The 22,329-nt window shown below is 41.4% G+C and overlaps 1 protein-coding gene across 1 annotated transcript in view; it reads left to right on the top strand.

Moving 5' to 3' along the window:
* Positions 1 to 16,830: 16,830 nt before the first annotated feature.
* prkd1 (protein kinase D1) overlaps positions 16,831 to 22,329 on the top strand; it is a 73,843-nt gene continuing 68,344 nt past the window's right edge. The window contains exon 1 of the mRNA XM_038291860.1: positions 16,831 to 17,046. Within this exon, the coding sequence (XP_038147788.1) occupies positions 16,831 to 17,046 (216 nt within the window). The remainder of the gene's footprint in view (positions 17,047 to 22,329) is intronic.

Genomic DNA, 22,329 nt, shown 5'->3' with positions numbered 1-22,329 from the left:
AAGAACTATCTACGGAACAGGAGTGGTAATATCTGAAACAGATGCTTGCCCCTGTTGTCAATCAATAAACAGAAGACAAAGACTTTTGATGTCCAGCACATAATCAACATCGTTGCCTCCAGTCACAAAAAACTGAGTGCTTGTTTGAAAATCAGCCCAGTGTCTTTAACATTATATACTGTAGCGCACTACCCACACACATAGTACACTTTACTACACATATTAATCCGGCTTATGACCAGTTAGCTGATCCATATTTGACTCTGGAGTGTTCAAGGTTGAGAAGTTCATGCAAAGTAAATTGTGTTGTGTTAAAGTAACACCTTAAAAGTGCATTTGGTCCTACCTAGTGTTAAATTAGGACTCTAGGTAGTGTATATCTTTCTCCAGTTGTTGTTGTAACAACCCTGAAAGAGTCTCTCTACTTTGACACTACACATTTAACATTGTGGAATTTACTGTGTGTAGTGTTTCTTTATCAAACATATAACCTTTCGCTCTGGTTTTGCTTTATTTGATATTTCAATGGTATTGATTCAAAGGTATTAATACTTAATGGAAGGTGCAATCTTTGTCTTTTAATTGCTTCAGGTATCTTCTTTGTCGCTTTTTTGGCCTGGGCCTGTACTTAAAGGGCCTGTACTTGTATAGTGCTTTTTCTTTTCTTTTTTTTTTTTTTTTACAGTGTCCTGTCTGGCAATGTGGCAATAAGAATAATTGTCTTGATGCCAAAAGGAGCCCAACAGATTTTACTTTCACAAGTGTAGCGGTATGGCAATTGATATACTGCTCCACTTGTTTCATGCATATAAATTGCTTTATTATAATTATGCAGGGAGTTTTACAGTTTATATGGACACTGCAATGTAAATAGAGCAGAAAAACAGAAGAAGAAAAAGCAAAAAGAAAAAAAAGAAAAAAAAGGAGAAAAGATGAAAGAAAGAGGAGATAGAAAGGACACAATGACAAAACATTTTCAGTCTGCTTCATCACCTGTAACGAGATGAAAAAAGAGCAGCACAACCAAAAGACATGGTACGAGATATACAATAAAGCAACACCTTGAAACTATCGCTAAAGTAATATTATTAAGTCTGACATGTGCTCTGTGTTACCTGAAGATATGAATGTGGGGTTTCTGTTTGGAAGTGAATCTCTAAATACCTGAAGCCTAGCACCTGTAGTTGTTTGTGAGGGTGAACTTGTGCATGTAAAGTTTTAACCATAGAAAAAATGCTCAATAGTGGTTGTGGAGAGCCGGAGAGGCACACCCCCCAGAGCACTGAGTCCACCGGCGGGAGACCCAAAGCTCCAGGCGCCCAAAGGGACCCCAAGAGCGAAGGCACCAAGGAGGAGCCAGCCCCGGAAATCAGACCCCCACCAAGGGAGGAGGAGAGACAGCCCCGCAGAAGCCCCCCAGGCTCCGCCGGCAGCCGGCCACCCTGAAGTAGGGCCGGGCACCGAACACCAGCCCCCCCACGGCACCGACCGAAAAGCCCCAGCCCCACAGAGCACCGAAACACACCCCGCCCCCTGGCACCAAGCCCCGGCGACCGGCCGCAACGCCCACCGCGACCGCACCACCCAGGAAAAACACACAGGCGGCACACACGGGGCACATGCGCCACGGGACCCCCCCAAAACGCCCCCCTGGCCAAAAGTGCAGCCCCACCCCACCAAGACCGATGCCACACCATGCACAGAATCAACCCAAGAGCAGAAAAGCCGCCCGGCGCAAAACCGCAAGAACCGCAAACCCCCCCCAGCAGCCTGAGGGGCAGCACAAAGCCAGATCGGAGCGAACCACGCCGCTCCCCCACCGGACGAAGCCAAAGCAGCACAGCCACGTCCGCCCCCCTCGTTCTGTTATGGTTCCTTTTGAGTATTCAGTTTAACTTTGCTCCATGTTTTCTAGTATCACATGTTTAATTGTTATTTTGTTGTGTTTTCTGGTTATTTTTCAGTTCTCAGGTTTGTGTTTGTTGCTCTCTGTTTCCCTCTTGTGTTGGTCTCATTTTTCCCTTGCTCCTTAGACTGCTCTCCTCACACCTGCTCCCAATCTGCTCGTTAGTCCTCTCTTTGTTCAGTTAGCCATAAATACTCCCCTTGTGCAGTTCCTCAGTGCTGGTTCCTCGTCTGCCTTCCTCCAACTCCGTCTTACTTTGTCTTCCTCGTTGTGATGGTTTGAAATCTCTGGATTGTTTTACTTTTTTCACGTTTGATTTTTGGATTCCTACCTAAGTTGTCTGTTAACCTTTCATTAAATTTACAAGAAACTCACCTCTGCCTCCCTGTCTCTGCATTTGGGTCCTCAAACCACAACCAAATCCTGACAACTTCAAAGAGCTTTACATCTTACATGCACACACACACACACACACACACACACACACACACACACACACACACACACACACACACACACACACACACACACACACACACACACTGATGGTGGCAAGCTACATTGTAGCCACAGCTGCCCTGGGGCTCACTGACAGAAGCGAGGCTGCCGTACACTGCGCCACCGGGCCCTCTGACCAACATTATCTTTAATGAGGGTAAAGATATCCTTTTTTAAAGATTTTTTTTTCGGTACAATTGACGTTTATTTGACGGCATGCAGAAACATTTGGCAAAGGCCAGGACTCAAACTTGCAACAGCCAGTTTATTGGTCATGTGCTCTATCTCCACATCTTTGCATCACACATCTGACGCCATAGCAGCACCTCAAATAGATCATTTGTATTTGCAAAATCGCTACTTTTTTTAAAATATAAATTACTGAAATATACTGAGTTATTTTTAGTCACACTAAAATACATCTCCAATATATAGTTCACTGTTTAAAGCTCATCCTCCATGACTCATCATGGGCATCCTGCTTTAGCAAACAGCTCCACAAAAAAGGAGATTATCTACAATACATGTTTTCAGCCTACATGAATCCACAGGCAGCTAAACATTCATAGTGAATCACTGCAACCAAGTCAAATATGGAAAAAAAAAAGACAACCTGACCTTAATGACAGATTTAAATAGACTTTCTATATCTGTTGGGAATGGGTAGTGCTGTAGATTCTGTAAAACAGGTTTGTTCATGTATTTGTGGTTTATTTTTTACTCATGTATGGCCCCTGTATTGATTGACATTGATAGGTGTGATGAGGATCTTTTTCTGGTTGGTATAGTCAGTGCCATCTATTCGATGTTTAAGTCTGTTTTTAACATTTAAACATTATTTAGTTTGTCATTTTTATAGGCTGGTTGTGCTTATTTCATTTGTTTGCTCTGATGCTGTTACCCCAAAGACAGACTGACAGATCTTGCGGCAAAAACTACTTCTAGAAGTTCAGTTTTCTTTGTCCCTTCTTGTAGACGGCTTCATGGTTGGATATTCAGTCCAGTTTGTTGTGCCGGGGAATACCACCACCATCATCATCATCATCATCATGATCATCATGATCATCTTCCTTACCATCATCATCAACAACTTTATTTGTAGAGAGCTTTAAGACAGTGATAGCTAAAAAAAACAAAGTGCTGAACATTGCTAAAAATATGAAAGAATAAAATAAATCATAAAAATATTAAATACAGCAATAAGAATTTGTTGAAGATACATAATTAAGGTCACAAAAAACTAAGTTCTGCCAGTGCTAAAAGCCAGGGAATAAAAGCAAATACTAAGGTATTTATGCTCCACCAACAGCATTTCTTGAAGGATGCTAAAAGGATTCCAGTTGCGTCAGTTTCTTTTGAAATCTACAATCATCTAGCTTTTTTCAAAGGCAGGATCAGATCATTGGTCCCACACCATGCCACAAAAGGGGTTTACCAGCTCTGTGTATTCAGCCTCTTGTCAATCTCTGGTGGACCCAACGACTGCAGACTCATCTGAGCATCTCCGAAGGAGCCAGAATCCAATCCAATCAAATCCAAACCACAGCTAACCAAAGTGCTGTACAGAATAATTGAATAAATTCAATTCAATTCAGTTTATCTATATAACACAGTTCACAATATTGTCATCTCAAGGCACTTTATAATTCACCAGATCATCCAGTCAAATTGCTTCAAGGTTTTCTATATGAGGAAAACCAGTTGATTGCATCAACTCATTGACTCTTCAGCAATCCCTCACACTAAGCATGCTCGTAGTGACAGTGGAGAGGAAAAACTTCCTTTTAACAGGAAGAAACCTCCAGAAGAATAAATAAGTCTACGTTTAATAAAACAGTACAGATAAAAAACAAAACAGTTACCTGTGTAAAAATTTTATTTTTACAGCAAAGTGTAGGTATAGGTAACTATAATGATCTGCATCTCGCTCATATTAAACAAACCAAAAACAATTAATCTCATGTACTGTCAATTGAATTAATTAATTATTACAATCCAATCCCTATAAATATTTATGTCTGTGAATTAATGCCAATCATTCTTTTATAAGATCCTTGTCAAAGGGACATGCAATGTTTGTTTTTTAAACCTTATGTGTGTAAAGCACCTAGTGAATGATGTATATATTTTTATGAATAAACCACAACAATAATTGGACGAAATCCAGAAATGAAAGAATGTGATTGGCTGTAAGGAGAGCGGAGACAGAGTACACTCTGTGTTTACTGAAGAAAACCTGCTGCTGTCCAAGTTAGCTCTGGGGAGAATGTTACTACGGTGACTTACACAGAGGTTGAATAAACTCTCTTAGTGAACCCAGAAAACTCAGTCTCCCTGTTTTCAGGTTTAGACAACGAGTTTTTCGGTAAACCTGTTTCATGAAACGAACCCCTGGTTCTCTGCCAGTGAAACAACAAGGGGGCATTGGCAGAGAACATTTGAAAAGCAGTAGCTCATCCAGCACCTGCACAACATCTCAAACATCCCTGTGATAGATTTGTGGTGAAGGCTGTGGCACTGTTTGAAGGGAGTAATGTTCTGTTCCGCATTAATTTAACATGGACTGGGATTGTTTTCCCTAAGGCAGACATCTAAATAATACACTTGTACAGTATGCTGGTGTCTAGATTAAATAATGGTGGTCCAAAAATATTGTCATAAAGCAAGGTCTGGTATTTTCCCCTTTCCTGTTTTAATCACCAGTCATGTAAAAATCTGGGAGCATGCTCATTTAGTCGGTATGGTTAAAGTCACCAGGAAATTAAAAAGAAGGCGTCTGGGTGTTTGTTCTGCCAGCGTTTTTTTTTTATTATTTTTCAGCTACTTTGCTGTTATCCCGTGGGTGTAAATACATAGCAGTACATACACCACAATAATTTCCTTGGGTGGGTTAAAGTGTCTGCCTTTTAACAGTAAAAGTTCAAGGTCTTTTCATCAGTGTCTTTTAAAGGTATAGAGGAGGATTTCGAGAAGTTTTGAAAAGACCCGCTGCTCCACTTAAACAAAAAAAGCGCATGCACAACCCTGTAGCTGCTCCTGAGATTAAAAGTCTATTAAACGTGTTCACGAGCATGCACAAGCCCTTTTTTCCTCGTGCACGCTATTTGTATTTCTCATACAAGTTAATTTTCAAAAATGAGATTTGGAATTTTTCTATTATGTTTGACTCACCATCAGTAAAGGAACATTTTTTTACGACAAGCAAAGGTTTTAGAAAAATAAAAGCCAATCGTGAAAAAATATATTGTGAACGCAAATATTTGTGTGTCTCTGTAGCTACAAGCAACATGCTGGTGAAGATTCTCAGTCATTCAGATCATAGTCATTCCAGACAAGTTAAAAAACAAACCACTAGACTTTGTTTCCAAGTTTGAAGATGTTCTGCCTTCCATCCAGGAAGCATGGCCCAACACAGAAGAGTGACCTCCTCTTGACAAGACTCTGCAGTCCATCTACAAAGGACATTCTTTAGAGGATCAGAATGTTCACATTTCCTGTTCATCCCGATCCAAGATCCAGGAGGGGGGGCACACCTAGAGTCTGAAGGAGACGAGGTCAGGGCGGGGGTGTCAGAGCCAGCACTAGCCGAGAGCAGAGAGGGGGAGGCAGTGGCCGTCGGCTCACTGACATGTCCCAGGAGTACTTCAAAAGGGTTGAACAGCTTCATAAACAGAGGATGGCAATTGAAGAGGTAGCTTACACTAGGATAAACGTCCCTGCTAATAATTACGATTAATCACCAATCCTTGCAAATATCACAACACAACACAATAACTGTGTTTTTGCTGGTGTGAAAATTTTAACATGTTAAAAATGGTAAAAAAGGATCTGTGTCCACTGTATAACTTATATTCCCTGGAAAGTTACAATATAGAGGTAGATTACTTTTACTAGCTGTGATGTGAAATGTATGTATTTCTCCAAATAGCATGCTTACAGTGGGGAGCTGCCAGGCCTGTGCTTTCAGTGTGAAATAATCGTGTGAAAAAATCTCCCAAAAACACTCTGTTCTTGTTTCTCTCTTCTGTGGCCTTTCTCTTCTTCTCATACTCTTCTTCATAGACACTTATTTTCTTACGTCTCTCGGCCATTTTCAAGGAAGGACGAGAAAGGATGGCTAGCTTGACTGAATGTAAATATAGCTCACCTCTATCACCTGAAAAGGCGCATGCGCGCAAAGACATATAGCTAGCAAGCTGCCTTGTGGTCAGGCACATAGGACGGCTTCACATAAACAGGTCAAAAGAATGATTAACAATTAGGAGGACCACTTATTGAGAGAATCCACCCGTAAATAAAAGATATATACCTTAACATACCTTAATACCTTGAATAATGGTAGTGTAGTGTCAAATGTCTGTATCAACCAAATGCTGTTGATATAAGTGCACCTCCCCCATCCTCTGTTATAACCGGGAGTTCGATGTACCGTCCACCCAGAAATGAAGATAGACATTATGAACTGCTGTTTTTTTATGGCTTTCTAGTCAGCCTGCAGTCCTTTAATTATGCTGCTACAGGCCTGGACCACTGGAAAACATAATAGCTGTGTTTTTTCACTCTAATGCATTCTCCTAACTTTCTCCAATTATACACTATTTGCACTTTACATTTCTGTTCTCCGTCTTTTTTTCTCTTCATAGCATCAACATCTTGCCTGGCATTCTGTTCAGCTGTAAAATTGTCTTGGAAGAGGACACTGGCTCACTTTTGACTACTTTTCACTGTTACATACTACTTGTGCTCTCTTTCCTTTCTAGACTACAGCAGTGGTTCAGATTGTATTGCCATTAAATGCTGTGTAACATATTTTTGTTATTTGTTATTTAATCAAATAACTTTTGGACTTCATGTGGTGTTCTGTTCAATTTGACTGTATGATCTGGTTGAACTGTAAAGTGACTTGAGATGACTTGTGTTGTCAATTGGCGTTATACAAATAAACTGAATTGAATTGAATTATGTGAAATGCTCAACCGACTGTGTGTTAGGACAATAGATAAAAGTGTTATTTGAACTCAAATATTTGTCAAACCGTTAACTCTTCACACAAAGGAATAAATTCATGGCAACTTCCTGAAGAAACAAATTTTTTAACAAGGCATAGTGTGAGCATCATTCTGAGGAGGCTGACTGGGGGTTCAAGGAGAAAGAAGCAGACAAACAAAACGAACATAGAAGCACTAATCCATGAGAATTTTCTATGTTAGAAAAGCTAACAGTAAACTAGTTCTATTGGCGGCTAATTTTATGATTTGTATTTACTGTATCTGTCCCTACCAAATAAAACTGTAAACAGAGAGAACATAAAAGTTGGAAAAATGTTAAACTTTCAACAAAATAACATAAAATAACCAGATTTTTAAAGAGCGAGAGCAAATGGTCTTTGTGTCCTCCAGCAGCACAAGCCTATAGCAGCATAACCACAGAGATGGCTCAGGATAACCAAAGCTTCTCCATAGGCTTTATCAAATAGAAAGGTTTCCAATATAAAGAAAAAAGTTAGATTACTTTCTTACTTTAGCTCACATAGATTACTCCTATGCTTCTGAGTGGAGTTAGCCATGGGTTGGCCATGAGAGAAGAGGGCTCACACTAAGCCTGGTGCAGCTGACTTTTTTCTTTTCCCTGACACTGCATCCATGCTCAGTATAAGGGATTACTCCCTTATCAACAACATAATGCAAGTGCCAAATCACATGAATGGAGGTTTACGTGTGCCATAATGCAATAAATGTAATTATGAAAACATTATATATGTCATTATTTATATACCTGTAAATAAATACATAATGCACTGTATTGAATGACTATATAATTAATGATACGGGTCTCAATTAAATATAATAAACATTTTGAGTAGTGAATATAAGAATTTAAACATTTCATAAATTATATGTTTCTGCACTGCAGCACACCATAAATTAATGTGAACTCAGAAACACTAGGGACTAGGGAAATTTACATACAGTAGAAACCCTGACATCTGATTGGCCGCTGCTCACTGAGCAATATAAGACAACTTCTTGGTTTTGTTTTATTATCAAGTCAATATTATCGCTGAAAAAGGGGGTAGTAAATGGAGGGTTGTCATCCTCTATACATGTGCCGCCTTAAGAGGAGTGAAATGCCTTGATGCCATCTCCTGGTAGAAAACATTTTAACTAGTCTGTTTGGATTATGTGATTGAATTGACTCTAAGATGACGTGCTGTAAATTGGCAGTAAAGAAATAAACTGGTCTGAATTAAAATGAACCATTTGATCCTAATAAAATACTTTATAATAAGCATTTGCTGTGCTTATTCTACAGGCTATTTCTACTGTATTTTTTTTGTAGGGTGAAAAAATGTTTAGACAAACTTTATTTCAATTTTGTATACAGGGTGAACACACAATGAAATTACATTGCTTACAGCTTACAACAGTGAAATGAGCAGCTTACATCAGCGAATAGAACATTTAAAAAAGGTAATGCTTTAATGCTTTTAATAGTTGTGATAAATTTGTACAAAATATCTAAGACGAGAAGATTATTGTTATATCTAATCTGGAGATTTTGCTTGATGGTGATATATTGTTATTATTGAACTATTAATTTTTATTGATTTTATTATGACATACTTACTGTAGATTTTTCCTGTTTTCTGTCATGATCTGGCCTGTTTGCTCCTCCCTAATTAGTAATTCCTTTCACCTGCCCTCTTCCTTCCCTGCCTCAATTATAATTTATTCCTCTCACCTGTTTCCTCTGGTTTATATTCAGTTCAGCCTGAGCGTTCAGTGCCAGATCATTGCTTGTCTTTCTGTCAGGTTTTCTGTTCAGTTTTATTTTATGGTTCATGTCCTGGATCCTAGCATCCAGTGGAAAGAGGGTTTTAGTGTTTGTCTCTTCTCCTGATCGTCCACTGTTCCTCCCCCACGGAGTCCTCTGGGTTTTTGGCTCATTATGGGGGGAGGTTCAGTTTTTATCCAGTAAGCCTGGCTCCAGGGTGGAGACCAGTTTAAAGTCCTGCTTCAAGTTCCGGTTCCTACGTCCTGTCTTGGCTACCCTCTTCCACTGAGCCTGCCTGTCTGCACCTGATCCTGTCTGCTCCTGTGCGTGACCACCTGGTCATGCTTCTGGTCCCAGTCAGACTCTGAACCCTCCTGGAAGCCTGTGGATGCCTGGAAGTCTGGATCCTGCCACCTGTTTCTGTTCCTGCCTGATCTGGATCCTGCCTTTTTCTGTCTGTTCCTTTCTGTTCTGGATCCCTCACCAGGATCAGCTTCCAGCATAACCTCTGGGACTGCAGCACTGGGGACACTCGTGGTCTGGACTGTTAAACCAGGTAAGTGACCAACCCAGATAATCATATATAAGTTTATCGTGGTCACTTACCTGTGTTTCCTCCCTAGAGTGTCTGAGATTGGGCGGTGCCCCACCCCCCCTGCCTGCAGTGTTCGCGAGCCACAGCTCCACTTTTGTTTTGTTTTATTTAATAAACGTTTGAACTTTCCTACTGACTGTCTCACCTTGAATACTGGGTCCATCTGTCTTCGGTTCATGACAGGTTTCACAATGAACTCATTCCTCCCAAACAGCAATTTTTACACAGAGTATGGAATAACCCCCTGTAATTTCAAGTTATATCCTAAATGTAAGAACAGTAAATACATTAAAACCAGATAAACTCTTACAGTAGCATTCATAAACATAGATTGTGCACCAGGTTCTAAAATAAAGGCATAATTATAGATTAAAAATGGAATTAAACAAAGGCAAGGCTGAAGTATAAACAAGGGCTGATTGAAGTGAGTATTAGTGTATGTGTGCATGTGTGTCTCCTAGCAACAAACACCTCTCTCAGTCTCAGCTTTGAGCCAGCTGAGCAGCAATTCAGGGCAGATGCTACAGGTGCTCTGTTAAACATGAGGCAAGAGGTAAAGGATTAATTTACGGGACAAACGAGCTGCCCACATGAAACACTATCTCTCTATCTGTGTTCACTGAGCTGCGTCTAAAAGATCATAACTGTAATTTGCTTGCTGACCAAGGTTTTTAGTCTCTTACATAAAGGTTGGACTCCTGAATCCGGCTTTTAAAAATCCTGTTATTTTTCACCAATTTAGTAATTTGGACTATGGCTATCAGCTGAGTTATTAATCACCAACCAAATAAATCTGTTCCAAATAAGCCAAATAGGTTTAATTGACTGATTCTAGCCTGAGCGATAAATTCAGTTCACTAAGTTCACTTTGTAAAATAAACACAGTAGATCACAGGTGAATACACCTATATCTATATATCTATATATATATATATATATATATATATATATATATATATATATATGTATGTATGTCAATGAAACAAAATTAGGATATTCAGACCCATGTAGGAACTTTGATGAAACTGGCATATGCCGTTTTTCAACTGGCATAATCCACTCCTGTGAACCTCCTCGACACCAGCTTTGGCTTTGCCCTCAGTATTATTGCTTGGATCTGATCTTCTGCCTGTTCTTCAGTCTTCAGAGCTTCAAAGTCTAATACTCTCTGGGCAGCATCCAATGCGTCTGATTGGCAGCCGACCGGCTGGAATTTACCTCGTCCACTGGGCACGGATTGAACCTTAAAACCAGGTCAGTGACTCACACGTTCATAATCTTCCTCCTCCAGATTGACGTGGTCACTCAGCTGTGTTTTCTTCCAGCCGACGTTCCTGCTTTAGATAACCTCGCTGTTTACTGCAGATCCATCATTTTAAATAAACGCTCTTTGAGATATCATGCTATCTGTCAGCTAGAATACTGGGTTCTCTGTTCTGAGCTCTGATATGAAGGGGAAGACAACTGTAGTGCCCATGATCATTGGAAGACTCGGGGTAGCAACACCCACACAGGAGAAATTGCTTTAGCAGACGCCTGGAGAAACATTAGACATTTCATTCCAGAAATATGCAGTTCTATTGAGAGCTAAGATAATACTAAGAAGCCTTAAGCTCTCAAGAATCCAGTAGAGGACCTGAACTTGAGATGAAGGAGCCACCCACTCCGCAATACAAGCGGTGGGTGAAAGAGCAGTTTTTTTTTTTTTTTACATATATCATATCATATACACTATATTGCCAAAAGTATTTGCTCACCTGCCTTGACTCACATATGAGCTTAAGTGACATCCCGTTCCTAATCCATAGGGTTCAATATGACGTCGGTCCACCCTTTGCAGCTAGAACAGCTTCAACTCTTCTGGGAAGGCTGTCCACAAGGTTTAGGAGTGTGTTTATGGGAATTTTTGACCATTCTTCCAGAAGCGCATTTGTGAGGTCGCACACTGATGTTGGATGAGAAGGCCTGGCTCTCAGTCTCCGCTCTAATTCATCCCAAAGGTGTTCTATCGGGTTGAGGTCAGGACTCTGTGCAGGCCAGTCAAGTTCATCCACACCAGACTCTGTCATCCATGTCTTTATGGACCTTGCTTTGTGCACTGGTGCACAGTCATGTTGGAAGAGGAAGGGGCCAGCTCCAAACTGTTCCCACAAAGTTGGGAGCATGGAATTGTCCAAAATGTCTTGGTATGCTGAAGCATTCAGAGTTCCTTTCACTGGAACTAAGGGGCCAAGCCCAGCTCCTGAAAAACAACCCCACACCATAATCCCCCCTCCACCAAACTTTACACTTGGCACAATGCAGTCAGACAAGTACCGTTCTCCTGGCAACCGCCAAACCCAGACCCGTCCATCAGATTGCCAGATGGAGAAGCGCGATTCGTCACTCCAGAGAACGCGTCTCCACTGCTCTAGAGTCCAGTGGCGGCGTGCTTTACACCACCGCATCCGACGCTTTGCATTGCACTTGGTGATGTATGGCTTGGATGCAGCTGCTCGACCATGGAAACCCATTCCATGAAGCTCTCTGCGCACTGTTCTTGAGCTAATCTGAAGGCCACATGAAGTTTGGAGGTCTGTAGTGATTGACTCTGCAGAAAGTTGGCGACCTCTTCGCACTATGCGCGTCAGCATCCGCTGACCCCGCTCCGTCAGTTTACGTGGCCTACCACTTCGTGGCTGAGTTGCTGTCGTTCCCAAACACTTCCATTTTCTTATAATACAGCTGACAGTTGACTGTGGAATATTTAGGAGCGAGGAAATTTCACGACTGGATTTGTTGCACAGGTGGCATCCTATCACAGTTCCACGCTGGAATTCACTGAGCTCCTGAGAGCGACCCATTCTTTCACAAATGTTTGTAAAAACAGTCTGCATGCCTAGGTGCTTGAATTTATACACCTGTGGCCATGGAAGTGATTGGAACACCTGATTCCAATAATTTGGATGGGTGAGCAAATACTTTTGGCAATATAGTGTATCTGATGCTTCAAGACAGGGCTCTAGATCTTCCTTAATCTTTCATTACCTTTTTGCTTGTGTCAGATTCCACATCTGGCATAAGAGCAAAGGCTTCCATCAGTGCTTCTGCCATGTAGAGAAGTAACACTGCCTTTATAGACCCTGTTTTTCATGGCACAATAGTGCAGCAGACTCAAACAGCTACATGTGGACAGATAATATATAAGACATTCATGCATACTCAAAACTGCATGAATACAAAAGATTCTGAAATAACTGTTCTTACAAAGACTGTGCAGCATGTTGCACTGACCTCTTGTGTTGATAGGATCCCCTGGGCAATACTGAGTCAGGACTTATGAAAACGTATAAAATACGTGCAGTCTCACCAGAAAAGCTGTTAGTTGATATACCCCCTTTCAGAGACATAGACAGGTACTGTAGGCCAACAAAGAACCCAAACGACAGCCCATTCCTAAGGGGCGGACCCGTTCATCCGGTTCAATTTGCATGTTTTCTAAGTCAAAAAAAGGCTTTGTTTTTGGTCCACTCTATAAAGCCTCAAACTCAAGGCTATTTCTAAGAGAAACGTCTTCAAACTTGGAAACAAAGTCCAGTGGATTGTTTTTTGAATTTTTTGGCATGACACAGGGTCTCTGCCTCATGGAACAAAACTGGTAGTTGGTTTCAAAGGAGAGGAGTCTGATAACTATAAGACCTGCCTCCTATTCTACTTGGCTATTAAGGTTCTTATGTGGGGCAAACCAATATATTCTGGATTTAGAAGGGAAGGTAAATTAGGTAAATTAATCATTTAAATGATTCCTCGGACCAATATAAAGCACTAAACACTATCAATGCTATCAGCGGGCCTCCCCTCTTGAAATACTCTTTATGTGAGTTGGCGGAAGACCAACTTGTGGAGGCTAAAAGGAGAAACGTGAAAGGAATCATGCCCAAAGAAAAACAAGAGTTGATCATGGAAAGGAGTTTGTTTGTTGGTGCAGGCTGAAAGAAAAAGCAGGATGTAAAACCTATTCTCTTTTCTCAACTTTATTATTAGACTGGTACTGTAAGTTAACACTTGGCATACACTCATATATCTTTATTATTTTTTTATGTTTAGCAGAAGCAAAATGTGGGCAGAGAAACCTAGCAGGCTCTGGCTGCTCACTGGAGCTCAGTTGCTGGTCCTTTGCACCGTGGTCCTTTGCGCGCTGTAAAGAGAGCGGCAGCGTTTGCTATCCGTCATTGTCGGGTTCATAAAATGTAGGTTTTTGCAAAAGAAGAACTGAAATACACAGTAATGGATACAATTTCTGCAGAAAGGAGAGACAGTTGAACCCCAGACTCAAACACACTGTCTGCTACTGGACCTCCTCCGCAGAGCATTTTATTAACAGAACATGACACATGGTTACAAACAGAGTATTGTTCTGACAGAACAATTGATCAGTTCATGAAGACAGAATGCTCCATCAGAATGACAAGGCAGGATGGTCTCCTGACTGAATCATGAGACAGGAGTGGAGCATCCCCTCGCACAAATGTTTCATAAACACACATTAATTTTATAATAATCACTGAATAAACCTAACAGTCATATATATATTTTTTCATTATTTTCGATGTTCAGTAGAAGCAAAATATGGACAGAGAAAACTGCTCTCCAGAGAGCTGCGACGTTTTTCAGTCCCTTCAAGCTGAACCTAGATGCCTAGTGTGGTCCCCAATCAAAAGACGGTCCCTCAGGTCAGCAGAACAGCAGCTCCTGCAGGTAAGTTGCATTTTGTGGACTTACTAGTAAATAAATACAATAGTTCAGCTTTGACACAGCAAACACATAGGACTAGTTTTTTTGTGTGTCTTTCCTGGACAAGGTATCTCTAACATTGGTTATCTAAAAGTTACCCTACAAAATGGAAAAGATTTACTATTCATTTAAACTTCATTTTTTCCAGGAAAATAAATTCATTGTGATTGTTAATCACTTTTTTTGAAGATGTCACAATGTTTGTTGTTATAAAAACAAACTGGAACCAACAACAGACAGATAAGATCAGCTTAGTGTTTTTTTTTTTTTTGGATCATTAATAAAATAATGTGATTAACTGTGTCAAAAAGCACTGATATCTAACAGGACAAGTACAGATAAAAGGTCCATTATGTGAAGCCATGAGAATATCATTTGTGACTTTTATCAGTGATGTTTCAGTGCTATGATGGGCTCTATTACCTCACTGAAACTCTTCAAACAGTTCATTAAAGGTAATGTGTTTAATAATTACAGGGATATACTGACAGAAATGTAATATATTATACATACGTGTATTATTTATTATCATCTAAAAACTGAAAGTCTAAATCCAGGGATCCACCAGACCTGTCCTTCCAACTGGAGGGGAAGAAGGCTGCATGTGTTTGCTGCATAACTGAGTCTTTGATTTTGAGCAGGCCACAATGCACTGCTAGGCCGTAATTGGTCGACCAATCTGCCGTTCACTTGTCCTTCATGGGTTGTGGTCTGTCAATTTAACCATACTTTTTTTGTCAAGCTTGATTTTCTCCATTAAAAGAAAAAGTCTATTTAACAAGGAGTAAGCAGTGGATCATTACCTATACCTAAAACTAATATGTTTGCAGTGATTTAATGAATTTAGTGTCATTTGTAAAAACATAAAAACAATTATTTTCTTTGTGATCACAGAGACTGGGAGCGGCCATTTTTGCCCAAATATAGCAGCCCCTCCCTCCTGCCATCTTCTGGCAGTGACGTCACGGTGCGGTAAGCCTAGCGCCATTCTCCCCGCTTTACAAGCAAAATCAATGGGAACTACTAGACACATCTGCAATCAACAACAATTATTGAAGATTTCGAGAGGACTTGACCATTGAAATTCACCAGAGCTATAGTGAAACTGACAATGCCCACGTGCATGGCAGCTCGATGTTGGAATACATATGGTAAAAGTGAAAAAAAGTAATTCCACCTTTCTAATTCCTGATCCTCCACGGACGGTTTGGTCGTTGTTTTACCAACTTGAAGATAGAGGATTTGCTATCGCACTTCTGGCCAGAGAAAAAACACGTAACATGTAGCCAACATTTGGAAGAAGAATGTTTTTAAGTTGACTTGGATAATAGCGCGTTGTGACAAACACCAGATACAGCACTGGGACTTGATCAACAGCCGATACCGCACCGTGACGTCACAAACCAGTAGGTGGCAGTAGTGTTCTTTGACAATCATGGATGCCTCCAGTAAAGCACATTCATATGAAAAATACTCTTAATAAAATCACTTATCATGTATTAAACAGTATGTAATAACTTCATATTTAAAAAAACCTTCAGAAGTTCAAATTCTGAATATGACTGGACTTTTCCTTTAAAATAAATATTTGTAAACCAGGTCCTCGTGTTTTTGTCTCTCCTTTTTTGTCACAGTCTCAGAGCCTGGTTTGGATGATTAAGTATCAAATATTAATATACTAAAATTTGATAAATGACTGATTGTGTCTATGCTTGTTATTTTTCAAAACTTTCCACCTCTTTTTTTGTCTCCTGAACAACGTAATTAGTTAAAGAAATTATTTCTTGTGTAGCTATATAAATCAATTTCCACAAGTCTAAACGGGGACTCCTAAAAATGATCTCCATCCATCACTACAGGACGTTTCCTTTCCTCTGCTCCTCCCTCCTCCTCCCCTGCATCCACCATTGACGTCTATGACTCTGTCACCCGCCTCACTGGTTTCCAGGCAGCTCTCTGGTCCAGTCAACTAGTCATTCCTACCCCTCAGTTTCCATCCGTCCTCTGTCTCATCGTGCCGTCTCTCTGCGAGTTAGACTACTTAGATTCCCTGTAGTTGTTCATTGTTTTTCTCTCTTTTTTGTTTCTAAAACTGTTTTGCGCTCTCCTAACGCTTTGGGTGTTCCGTGCGTCAGAGCAGCCGCAAATAGCAAAGCTTCAACTCTTCCCTTAGGTTGCTTCCTCGCTTCTTTCCTTTTAGTCTAATAGTTGAAAATCCGGTGATTATCAGTGACTTGATTTCTGTTTCTTGGCAAAGTTGGAAACAACAGAAGAGAAAGGCTACATGAGTGCTCCTCCGTTGATCCGGGCGCCCAGCCCGCTGCCGTTTTTGGGAGGGACGAACAGCCCCAATACCGAAGGTGGAGGTGGAGAGGGGGGAGGCGGTGTGATCTCCTTCCAAATCCAGATAGGGATGAGCCGGGAACCGGTTCTCCTAGACGCCGCGGAGCTCAACCTTAGTCAGGTCCGGGAGGTGGCATGCTCCATTATTAACCAAAAGGTAACCAGTAGTTTGTCAGATGCTGATGAGAAGTTTTTACGCACGCATCTAGAGTGCTCCTGTCAAAAAAAAAAAAAAAAAAAAAAATCAATGTTACACGAAAGTTTTTCACTGTCCATTTCAATGGAAATCACAGCCTAGTTTTTATACTCTTTATCAGTATAAGCAAATATTTCGAAATGTGTTTATTGCAACTTAACAACAACACATCTATACATGCAGATGGAGCCATTCTTTAAAAACTTCAGTGTAACTATTCAGAGAAAAGAAAGTTACCATGTCAAATGTTCCAGATGTCAGCATCAAATGATAAAGTAGCCAATTAACACAGTACTCTGGTTTGACACTTGTTTTTTTTTTGGAGCTGGGACATTTTAAACAAGGAGAGATGAAGCAGCTAAAACCGTATTACAAATTTATCATAAAAAAAACCAAATCATGTAAAATGCATGTTTTATAGCAAACATATGGTTTGCAGTGCATGCTGGTATAGCTGGTTGAAAAAAATACTCCTTCCCCTTCATTGGGCTGTTTCTAAATATTGTCTGTTGTTGTGTGAAGGGGCTGATTTAGCAAAATGTGGGGGCCCTAGACAAAGACAGGCAGGAGGACCTCTGAACTGAGAAGACAATAAAACAGACCAATTTTACATATACAGACATTTTAATAGACAAGACATACATTACTTGTTCTAGGTTTTGTTAATCTCTTCTTGTCCCTTTTGTTGTTTTCCTCTCTATGTTTAGTATTATAAGCGTTCAGATGGCATTTTAGCGAAAGCATTTTTATCAAAAACATAATGTGCACAAATAAGGAATAGTTGTATTAACCATACTTGTAAACAGAGTTTTATGGGGCCCCCAGGAACTTGGGGCCCTAGGCAACTGCCTAGTATTGACTAAATCCTCCCCTGGTTGTGTGGAAACTAAAGATGTCATACCCTATTAGCCCTGGCGTCTGCAGACGGGCCAACGTTAGCCCTGGCTGCTGCAGACGGGCCAACGTTAGCCCTGGCTGCTGCAGACGGGCTAACGTTAGCCCTGGCTGCTGCAGACAGGCCAACGTTATCCCTGCCTGCTGCAGACGGACTAACGTTAGCCCTGGTTGCTGCAGACGGGCTAACTTTAGCCCTGGCTGCTGCAGACGGGCCAACGTTATCCCTGGCTGCTGCAGACGGGCTAACGTTATCCCTGGCTGCTGCAGACGGGCTAACGTTAGCCCTGGCTGCTGCAGACGGGCCAACGTTATCCCTGGCTGCTGCAGACGGGCCAACGTTATCCCTGGCTGCTGCAGACGGGCTAACGTTATCCCTGGCTGCTGCAGACGGGCCAACGTTATCCCTGGCTGCTGCAGACGGGCCAACGTTAGCCCTGGCTGCTGCAGACGGGCCAACGTTATCCCTGGCTGCTGCAGACGGGCCAACGTTATCCCTGGCTGCTGCAGACGGGCTAACGTTATCCCTGGCTGCTGCAGACGGGCCAACGTTATCCCTGGCTGCTGCAGACGGGCCAACGTTATCCCTGGCTGCTGCAGACGGGCCAACGTTATCCCTGGCTGCTGCAGACGGGCTAACGTTATCCCTGGCTGCTGCAGACGGGCCAACGTTATCCCTGGCTGCTGCAGACGGGCCAACGTTATCCCTGGCTGCTGCAGACGGGCTAACGTTAGCCCTGGCTGCTGCAGACGGGCCAACGTTATCCCTGGCTGCTGCAGACGGGCCAACGTTATCCCTGGCTGCTGCAGACGGGCTAACGTTATCCCTGGCTGCTGCAGACGGGCTAACGTTAGCCCTGGCTGCTGCAGACGGGCCAACGTTATCCCTGGCTGCTGCAGACGGGCTAACTTTAGCCCTGTTTGCCGTTAGCCTCAAGCGTCAATGGTTTCCAACGGTCCTCACAACATCAGAACCTTCCTTAAATTACACACTAAATAAGTAAATGGCCCATATAGTGATGCTCATAGGTGTAGTGGAGGATTTTTGCTAATTTTTTAAAAGACCCGCCCTCTCCACTTCAAAAAAACAAAAGCACACACACAACCCTGTACCCACACCTGATAGGGAACACCTATTACACGTGTGCAAGAGCGTGCACAAGCCCATTTATCCTAATTTTACTAGCAGTAATATTAAATGTATTTCTCCAAATAACATGCCAAACTTTATCTGTCAGGTAGAAACTTGACAGCCTAGGCATCAGTGAGAAGCCCAACCTGTGCTTCCAGAGTACGGCATATCACGAAATAACCTCCCAAAATCACTCTGGTCTTGTTTCTCTCTTGTGAGGCTTTTCTCTCTTCTTATACACTTCGTAGAACATCGGCCATTTTCAAAGAACCGCGGTGAGAAAGGCGAGTTTTAATGATTGGTTGAAACCATAGCTCATCACAGATATACGCCTGAAAGTGCGCATGCGCAGAAAAAGATAGCTAATGGGATGAGCATGTAGGACGGCCTTACGTATCACCTCAATGATTGACAGGTACAAAAACCACTTATTTTGATGATCCATCCGGAAAAAGAAAATGCTTTACTATACCTTTTAAGTATAATGTTCTCGCTTTAAATGATCTTAAAACGTACTTTTGTAGAACAAAGGCATCAGAAAAGTGAACTTTTGACCCTGGAAGCTCCTGCCGCAGTGCATGCTGGGACAGCTGTCATTGTGGAGAACGGACAAGCCTTCTCTGATGCATGCCGGGTAAAGAGGGAGGGACAAGAACAAGTTCTTGGTCTTGCGTTATTGTGAATTGGAACAGTCCTTGGTCGAATTACATTTCACGAGCGCGTGAGAACGCACAAGTACACATGTTAAGAAATGGCCAGTATCTACAGCTCCTGATGCATGCAAAGCAATAATTTGATTCAGGTGTCCTTTCAAACGTCTAAAAATACAGGACAGGATTGAAGACCTGTGATAAGAATATGTGAATGTATCACAGTGGACTGTAATTTAAGACCAGTAAGATGGTATCTGTCACTGCATCCAACAAGAAGTTCAGAATTTCTTAGAGGAGAAGTGCAAGTTACAACAATCGTGCACTGTACACCATACCTATGGTGAAATGTGTTGCAGCAGGGGTTTAAGGGAAGAACAGCCATATTCCACATCCTCCCTTCCTGAATTTTTCAATGCAGGTGCAGACTGCCTCTGTTAAAAAAGCAATACCTACTATATCCATACTACACTGTTGAGGGCCACTCCAAGTTCTTTATTGCCCAAAAAGAGCATGTTTGAGAGCTACAGCTGGAGCCAGGTGGACCAGAGTGAAGCAGAAGATCAGAATGGTTCCCTATTTGGACAGATGGACAAGCACCTGCTAGCTAGACAGATGGGTATTGTGGGGATGACAATGAGTTCCTGACATACAGGCTATCATTGATAAAAAAGGGGAAATTCATATCTGCAAAACTAATCCTCAAAACATGCCCCCTGTAGCCCTGGCCTCTTCATACTGCTCTCCTATCCACAGAACAAACATGGTTGAGACGTTTCCACATCGCACCACAATGCGGCTTCTCAAACAACAATGATGAGACCCAGGAGATGACGCTTCTCTTTAGATCTTAATGTCCACAAATCATGACAAAAAGAATATTTTAGTACAAGTATTGATGTTTAAAAATGATTTGGTTAGGGTTAGGGTTTTAGATATATATATATATATATATATATATATATATATATATATATATTATATATATATATATATATATATATATATATATATATATACAGGTGCTGGTCATAAAATTAGAATATCATGAAAAAGTAGATTGATTTCAGTAATTCCATTTAAAAAGTGAAACTTGTATATTATATTCATACATTACATACAAACTCATATATTTCAGATGTTTATTTTGTTTAATTTTGATGATTACAAATGACAACAAATGAAAATCTCAAATTCATCATATCAGAAAATTAGAATATTACTGAAGACCAATAAAAACAAAGGATTTATAGAAATGTTGGCCAACTGAAAAGTATGAACATGAAAAGTATGAGCATGTACAGCACTCAGTATTTAGTTGGGCCTCCTTTGGCCTGTATTACTGCAGCAATGCGGCGTGGCATGGTGTCGATCAGTCTGTGGCACTGCTCAGGTGTTATGATAGCCCAGGTTGCTCTAATAGTGGCTTTTAGCTCTTCTGAATTGTTGGGTCTGGTGTATTGCATCTTCTTCTTCACAATACCCCATAGATTTTCTATGGGGTTAAGGTCAGGAGAGTTTGCTGGCCAATTAAGAACAGGGATACCATGGTCCTTCAACCAGGTACTGGTAGCTTTGGCACTGTGTGCAGGTGCCCAGTCCTGTTGGAAAATGAAATCTGCATCTCCAAAAAGTTGGTCAGCTGCAGGAAGCATGAAGTGCTCTAAAACTTCCTGGTATGTGGTTGCGTTGACCCTGGACCTCAGAAAACACAATGGACCAACACCAGCAGATGACATGGCACCCCAAACCATCACTGACTGTGGAAACTTTACACTGGACTTCAAGCAACGTGGATGAAGTGCCTCTCTTCTTTTCCTCCAGACTCTGGGACCTTGATTTCCAAAGGAAATGCAAAATTTACTTTCATCAGAGAACATGACTTTGGACCACTCACCAGCAGTCCAGTCCTGTTTCTCTTTAGCCCAGGCAAGACGCTTCTGACGCTGTCTGTGGTTCAAGAGTGGCTTGACACAAGGAATGCGACAGCAGAAACCCATGTCTTTCATACGTCTGTGTGTGGTGGTTCTTGAAGCACTCACTCCAGCTGCAGTCCACTCTTTGTGAATCTCCCCCACATTTTTGAATGGGTTTTGTTTCACAATCCTCTCCAGGGTGCGGTTATCTCTCTTGCTTGTACACTTTTTTCGACCACATCTTTTCCTTCCCTTCGCCTCTCTATTAATGTGCTTGGACACTGAGCTCTGAGAACAGCCAGCCTCTTTAGCGATGACCTTTTGTGTCTTGCCCTCCTTGTGCAAGGTGTCGATGGTCGTCTTTTGGACAACTGTCAAGTCAGCAGTCTTCCCCATGATTGTGTAGCCTATAGAACTAGACTGAAAGACCATTTAAAGGCTTTTGCAGGTGGTTTGAGTTAATTAGCTGATTAGAGTGTGGCACCAGGGGCCATCAATTTTGAACCTTTTCACAATATTCTAATTTTCTGATATGATGAATTTGAGATTTTCATTTGTTGTCATTTGTAATCATCAAAATTAAACAAAATAAACATCTGAAATATATGAGTTTGTATGTAATGTATGAATATAATATACAAGTTTCACTTTT

The sequence above is a fragment of the Cyprinodon tularosa genome, unplaced genomic scaffold (assembly GCF_016077235.1).
Source record: "Cyprinodon tularosa strain WSP-4 unplaced genomic scaffold, ASM1607723v1 ctg302, whole genome shotgun sequence".
Lineage (NCBI taxonomy): Eukaryota > Metazoa > Chordata > Actinopteri > Cyprinodontiformes > Cyprinodontidae > Cyprinodon > Cyprinodon tularosa.
Note: the sequence above shows the minus strand (reverse complement) of the source record. Positions and strands in the feature narration are given on the sequence as shown.